General features: G+C 25.4%; 1 protein-coding gene across 1 annotated transcript in view; it reads left to right on the forward strand.

Moving 5' to 3' along the window:
- The window catches only part of LOC129960645 (carbonic anhydrase-related protein 10-like), a 527,176-nt gene extending 519,797 nt beyond the window's left edge, over positions 1-7,379 (forward strand). The window contains exon 10 of the mRNA XM_056074193.1: positions 6,582-7,379. Within this exon, the coding sequence (XP_055930168.1) occupies positions 6,582-6,613 (32 nt within the window). The 3' untranslated portion in view covers positions 6,614-7,379. The remainder of the gene's footprint in view (positions 1-6,581) is intronic.
- Positions 7,380-8,047: the final 668 nt, after the last annotated feature.

Below are 8,047 nucleotides of genomic sequence, written 5' to 3' on the forward strand. Positions count from 1 at the left end.
TTACGTTTCCTCTATATTATTAATTGTTTTTAGAAAACAAACGAAATTGAAAATGCATGACTGACCTTATAATAAACTATTTGCAACATAACATCATTAAAAGTTCGAAATTTTAAGATAAAGCGTATTTATTTTTTTATAAATAATAGAAAGCAAAAAGCATTATAAAAAACAAAAATTAATTAAGAAAAAGATCCTGCAAATCCATGCATGTTCACTTGCATTACATTCTAAAATGAGAATCTTTAAAAAGTTAAAAAAAAAGAAAAAAAAGAAGATTAGAAAAAAAAAAAAAAGATATGTACTAAGGAAAAAAAATAATGCTTAATTGCATCGTTTAAAAGTTTAATTTTCATTTAACATACAACATATTCTAATAAATAGTTTGTTATTTTTACATTCCATGTTGTAAAAAATAAATAAAAGCTATTCTTGACAATGCCGATCTTCAGTCTTAGAAATTATAAATTCGAGGTAAAGTTGAGCCAGTTAACTCTTTGGTTTCTTAAGCTTTCCCAAAATATTTATAAAAATGAATTTTTATTTCATCCTTTTTATGAAAAATATAACTAAATAATATCTTATGAAAAAATTCTATATTAATTATAAAATTCCTTTCCAAGCAATAACACTTTTAAAGTTATGCATTGTATTTTGTCTGTAAATATGATGAGTCTTTCAAATGTATAGCATTTATTTTATTTAATATTATTTTATCTCACCAGAGAATATAATTTTCGTGTCACGGAACTATAACATCAAAATTCTTCTAAATTAGTTTTATGGATGACATTTCAAAAATAAAAACGTTCACTTTCTGTCTTTTCCTCTTTTACATTAAATCGATTAGCCAGTTTTCTGTGAGTGTCAAATAGAAAATCTCTACCCTTCAAATCATTAATAAAGAACCATAGATTCTATTCGTTCATAGAATATCCACTTAGATTTTCATATTATCGCGAAACCTCAAACCAAAAAAAGGAATGCAGCACTTTCTTTGAAATTTGCATTCGTTGATAACACTTTTCTGAGTCAATTTTACATGCACTTTTATAGTCAAAATTCTTTTATGAATTCATGCCGATGAATGTAAAATGTTTATAGGCTTCTTCATTACCGCCCATTTCATTTTTACTTTCATTGAAAAAAAATATTATTATTATTTATAGCATGTTTTAACTATTTGAAATTTGAATTGTTTAACGTAAAATAGATTTCTTAGAAAATGGAAAATTCCATAAAATATATATTGACTGAACAAGTCTCCTTTCTGAATGTTCATTCTAATTTATATACATTTATGATATATAGAATCTTTGGTAATCATAAATGATGTTATATCATAGAATAGCAGCATCATTTGATCATTAAAAAGGAATATAATACATCGAAGATGTGCAAATACTCAAAAAAGTGCCCCAGAATGGCGTAAAGAGTTTCCATTTATTTCTTACATTTTTTTCTTTGTTTGTTAATAACTACTAAATACGATCAGGGTTCTTATTATCTTAACGATAATAACTGGTGAGCGTTGAAAGCATACAATAAAATCTTATACATCTAAAAATGAGAACTTCTTTAAAGCAGAATTATCACATGCACAGAATAAAAAAATGCATCCATTTATATCCATGAATAATTGGAATTTCTAAATCAAACGAAAGCAAATTATAATAGAAATACAGAAAAACAGAAATTTAAAAGAAATGAAAAGCTTAAACTTTATTGTAAGAAATAAAATAAAATTGAGAACTGCGCTATGAGTTCTAAATATTTGATCATAAATATAGTGATTCAAGAATGAAAATTTGGTATTGAACGATTTATGAATTATAATAAAAATTTTCTTCTTATGTGTTCAAAATAAACTGATTTATTTGCTTTTAACATTTATTTTGTAATGCTTTTATTAAACTTCACATGATAATCGTTTTCGATAAGCATCGATTGCTTATAAGAACGGAATTTCATAATTGTATTTTCATACATTTCCTCGTAAATTACAGTTCTGAAATTTTTTACAGCTAATAATTCTGATTATAACAGAAAATTTTAACAAATTAGAGTATTAATTATCAGTTAAATATTAACTTAACTGAAAATAGATTTCCCAGAAGAGGTACCATCTAATATTTTATAACCCATAATATTTTAATCATAAATACTGAAGTATATAAAAGGCTAATAAATGGAATAATATATTTTGAAGGCTCTTTTTTAAATAACATACAAGCATTCATAATGCTGTAAAACTTTCTTGTGCTTTGTAAAAAAATTCCTTCAAACATATTGACCCATCTCCATACTCTTTAGGTTAAAGGAAATAATTTGCAATGGGCATCTTCATGAGTAATTTGTTATTTTGAATGTTAAATTCATAGAAAATTAACAAAACGAATGAAAAAATAAACCCATTTAAAATGCAACGTAAAAACAAAAATAAAAAAAATTGGGGAAAAATGATGAAAAAATAAGGAAAAAAAATACCTTTTATATTTTCCACACCTAAAAACGGAACTGAAATGAACTTCTTGCTTGGGGAGTTCCGCTTGAATGCTGTCTTAAAAACCCAAAAGAAATAAATTCCGTAAACGAGAAAGTCAGGCTTGCTTCTCGAATGAAATTCTAAAAAAAATCAACAAAAAAAAAATATTATAAATAACAAGAAAATCCTGAAAATGGAAAAATGAAATATCGAACAGAAATATGTATCCCAATATCCAGTCGCTTTAAGGATATGCAAGATAGCGATATATGTCAATCAATTCCCGCCAGCTGTCGCGCAGTATATTAAATGAAGCCTAAATGCTCTTTTAAGCCTATCCGAGTCCTATTCATCCAAACTTTATTTCTAATATGTTTTGTTTTTATTAGCTATTGCTTTGAATATGTTTATAGGAAACAAGTTATTTTTAAAATATGATTTCCTTAACTATTTTTATATCATGCTAAGAGTTTCGGTGAAAAGTCGGAAAATAAAATGCAGACAATAAAATAAAGACAAAAAATATTTTTCAAAACTTACAAAAATGTAAAAAGAAAAGCACATTACATATTCATTCATGTTGCAGTTCATTATGGTTATAAAGTTGAAAATTTGATTAAGAACTTTTATATTACACTTATAAAATCAACGAAAATGGTGGACATTTCTTCGAAATAAAGCTCGAAGAGATGAGAAAATTCCTTTTTACGGGAAGTTTTTTTTATTATAAAAAATTCTGAGCCGATTCATTACCACAAACTTCGGACAATTACGTCTATACAATTAAAACTATTAATTATGTTTTCTTATTTTATTATGAAATCTGTCAACAACAAATGGTTGATTCTTCAAATATTTAAAATTATTTCCTGGTCCCTGAACCACATTTGGAGGTTCAAATATCCAAGCATGAAATAAAAAGTAATTCAAAAATTTGATTTTGCACCGTAAAACAGATTTACCGTTCAAGAAAGCTATGTTTAATTTACGTGGATACATTATTTTCTCATCGCAGCTTTAATAATCTTATCACAAGAATTCTTGCAATCATATACGTATATGAAAAAGAAGTAAAACTTGATGAAAGTTAATTTTAATAGATGCATCATCATTAAAAAAAATATAACGTTGAGAAAAATAAATTTGTAATACGTCAAAATACTTACTAAGTTAAATTTTTAAAAAAATATCACAAACTTTTTGAAGTTATTTTTTTCTCATTGAAATTTACGTCTTTTTAGTCTTAAAAAGTATTATTCAAACATTTATGTTTTAAAAAGACATCAAGTTAGTTTTTGTTTTCAAATGATCACTTTTGAAGTATTTTCCGACTTTCGATCTAATATATACAAATCTTTTCTGAATTTTGTCCTTGATGAATTTAAATCCTCACGAAAGCAGGACTTCAAAGATCCCAAAAAGCGCATGAATAAAAGTCAATATTACGGTACGAATAATTCCAAATATATTTGTATTGCACAGAACTAATTAAATAAAAAATGAACCAAAGTTTTGATGGTACCAAAAAATTTTACATAAATCAAATAACTTTACAGTATTGTTATATTAAAATTCGGTCGCATACCAATTCCACCATTCTTTTTATTTCTTCATAAATGACTAACGATTTTAATAACACAGAAATATATTTTTGATCATTTACTTAATGCTTTTCCAAAACGCAATCGTCCTTTTTCATGAAAAGTACGAATCTGCTAAATGCCTTTTATTATTACAATGCTTAGAAATAAAGGAAAATATCAGTATACACATAATCTGTTAATATCCAATTTAATTTAAATTATATTATTCAGTAATATTAATCAAACACGTTAAAAACATCAAAATAAATATAATTGTGAAGAAAAATTTAACTGCTATTGTTGGATTTTAGGAAATTATAATTAACTAATTATTCAGATTAAGTTACCGTAAAAGTTAATTAGGCAATTTTGGAAGCTTCAGACGAATATGTTTTTTCTGCAAGTTAATTTGAGACATGCCTGCACGTTCTAATACTATTTACAAAATTTGACATTTCTCTAAATTTTCTGATATTTAAAACAAAATTAAGGGCAAAAACAGAAAAGAAAAAGATTGTTAGCAAAACTAATATTTAATTGCGTCGTGTGAAAGTTTAATTTGCATGTAAACATTCAAAATAGTTGAGAAAATCGTTTGTTTAAAAGTTTACATTGCATGTTGTACAAAATGGAAACAACGGCTCGTCCTGACATTACCCACATTTGCATTTTCTTTTTAGATATGTTTTATCTTTTATATGATTTTTCATATTAAATTTTAGTTGTTTAATATTTTTATTTGATGATAAAATTATGATGAATACATCCAAGTAAAAATGTTCTAGAATCGGATTATTCCATTCTTCAAACTTTTGTCCTGACATGACTTAACTCAGCGTAATAATTCAATTTGATCGAAACTTTCATGCTGTAAAATAAAGTTAATCTGCATGATTAACAATTAAATTCACTAGACTTAAATGAAAATTGAAAGCTTGTGGAATATTTTGATAAAAAATTTAGATAAAATTAATTGCATTGCCAGCGAGCACATGAAGGCAAATGCTATTAATATTTTAGTTCCCCAATGATAAAGATTAAAATTGTCTAAATTAAATTAATAAAATCAATTGCAGAAAGAATTGAATTGACAATTTCTGCTGAAGGCGGGGGACAAGAAAACAGGTGTCTTTCACTAAACAAAAAGGCATCGTTTTTGAAAAAGAATGTTTTATTTACACTGTCCCAATAATTTGCACTGTACAGAGTCTATTCAATTTTTTTACAATATATTAAAATATAAATCATTTAAAGATTTCAAATTTTTTTCTGAAATAAAAAAATACCACAAAGTGGAGACGTTTACATTTTAAAATCTGAGCACTGGATTGTATATACTTGTTGAACTTGTTTAGGGTTTTGGTACACGTGCTAACATGTTGTTAGGCTTTATTGAAAGAGAAACACTGGAATACGATCAGCTTAATCACGAAAGTGACATATAAATGTTTTTTGGATAGGACGATAGTCACTTATGTTTACCATCTTTTCACTATTATTATTGCGTTTGTATTAACAAGCTTTCTACTCTGAGTGTCTGTTCAGTGCAAATTTTGCAATCGATTTTAAATTAATTATCGATGCTCTAGACTCAAAACTTTAAACACTGTTCATAACTGTATCAAAATTCATTATTAAATCTGTTTCTTTGTTTCCTCAGAACAAATTTTGAAATCAATTAAAATCTTACGTTACCGAAAGATGGCACCATACCAAATCATTAATTCATGGCGAAGTTAGTGTAAAGTCAATTGTAAGCTTTCACATACACGAATAAAAAATTAAAAAACAGCTATTTAATTAAAAAATTAATATGTCGTGTTTTAATAAAGAATAAAAAGAAATAATAATATTTCCTAATCCCAAATAGATTCTTCTGAAAATTTGTGACTGCAAATTTAAAAAAAATCAAAGACGTAGTATATTAATTTTTTATTTAAATATATGTCGCATTATCGATATACATAATTTTGAACTATATCAACGTTTATTTATTATAATTTGAATAAGTGAATAAGCAATCTACAAATACACCTTTTCATTTACATGGTAAATTTTCAAATGCCATTTAGATTAGAAACATGGAAAGTAATAAATCGTCAAACAGAATCAAAAAATTAAAATATGTAGAGAAATTTAATGAATTTGTTATAAAATCTAATTGTGGGTGATAGAAAAAGAGTTTAAAATTTGTGACTTATCTAGTAAAAATGATTCAATGAATTAAATTCGATTTGAGTCTAATCACGAACAGATTTAAACGTCTTGAAATGGTTTTAAATGAAATTTCAATCAGAAAAAGAGTTGTTTGACTCTGTTTCTTATTGAATAAGTTTCTGCTTTATATGTAACAATCGCATATTTTATTGCTATAAAATATTTATTTTTGTACAATCAATGAATGTGCTTAAAAGTAATTTTTTATTATTGCTTTTAATTAATTTCTTATTATTGCTTTTAAGTAATTTCTTATTATTACTTTTTTATTTTTTATTAATTACTTTTTTTTACAGGCAATGTAGGTTTTATACATTGGATTGAATGAAACTGGCCAAGTGCTGCAAGAATAAAGCTGTTATTAAGTACCTAAAAATAAATTTAACCGATTATAGATGTTTAATATGTGCATATCAGTGTATCCTATAAAAAGACATTGTATTGTTCGACTCAAAGCAGGAGCTTTTCTTGTTATAGAGAGAAAATTCATCAAGCACAGAACACGTCAAGTGCTGTTAGGAAAAAAAATTCCAATGCAAAACCCATTTCCTTGTGGATGAGTAGTTGCACATTTGTTTTGTAAAAACAGCCGTTATTTGACGTCAGAGATTAATAACCGAATTCAAATCTACTTTTATTCATCCAACTTCACTACAAATACATTACAATGGCAAGATCATGATATACATTTTTTTTACTACTTTCCAAAAAATAATTTTATACTGCAAGTGAAGCGTAAATAGGAACACTCTGTGAAATTTGAAGTCTGATGGTTAAATTATTTGGCTATTGTATTAACTTCTTTTATTAACTTGCATTAAAATTTAAAAAAAAAAGTTAAGTCCTCAAAAAATACTATTATAATTATTACGTAGATATGAGGAGGATTCACTCACTATCACAATTGTTTTAATTAATTGGGAAATTGAAAGTTCTTTACAAATAAGAAGTCATAACACTCAGTTTAAAATATTTGCATTTCCGGATATTTGCAAGTAATTTCCTAGTAATATAAATGAAAAACATAGTGGATTTTTCTCGCTAACTGACAATTCTTTTAAAACAGATGTAATTTTATGTAAATATTATAACTAAGAAAAATGGTTTAGTTCTTTCTAAGTTATATTTCCTTACAAATAAAACGAATTAATGCTCAAATGATATGTTATGAGACAATATAAAAGCAAATGTATCCTTTTTTTCCTAAATTTTTATAACAGAAAAAAATTTTTAATCATGTAAAAAGAAATCGAAGGCACTAATTTTTCTCTTGCATTTTATCGTAAATTAATTATTTTAAATGTCAATCTCTAAATAATTAAACATTAAGAAAATGCGATATAAAAAAACAGTCACTAAATAACTGAAAATTCAGAAAATGTGGATCTTTCTGTTTAATTTTGAAATGAAATAGTTCTCTTATTTTAAAAGAGCATAAAGTAAAGCATTCTGCATAAAGTTCTGGGATTGCAAAAAAAAAATCAAATCCATTTTTATATTAATCTGTATAAAGTTCTGGGATAGTAAAAAAAATCAAATCCATATTTATATTAATTATAAAAAAAATTCCAATTCAATGGGTTAAAATTTCAGTTTTATGAGTAATATTTATAAATATAATAATTTTATTTTTTGTGTATCAAAGATTTTATTTGAATTGATCGAAAATCCCTGAGATCTAACAAAACCTTATGTCGAACTTCTTTATCAGAGAAACACAAAAATTAAGAAACTTCACACCGAATATTCATATTGCTACATA

This window comes from Argiope bruennichi, chromosome X2 (assembly GCF_947563725.1).
Source record: "Argiope bruennichi chromosome X2, qqArgBrue1.1, whole genome shotgun sequence".
In the NCBI taxonomy this organism is placed as follows: Eukaryota; Metazoa; Arthropoda; class Arachnida; order Araneae; family Araneidae; genus Argiope; species Argiope bruennichi.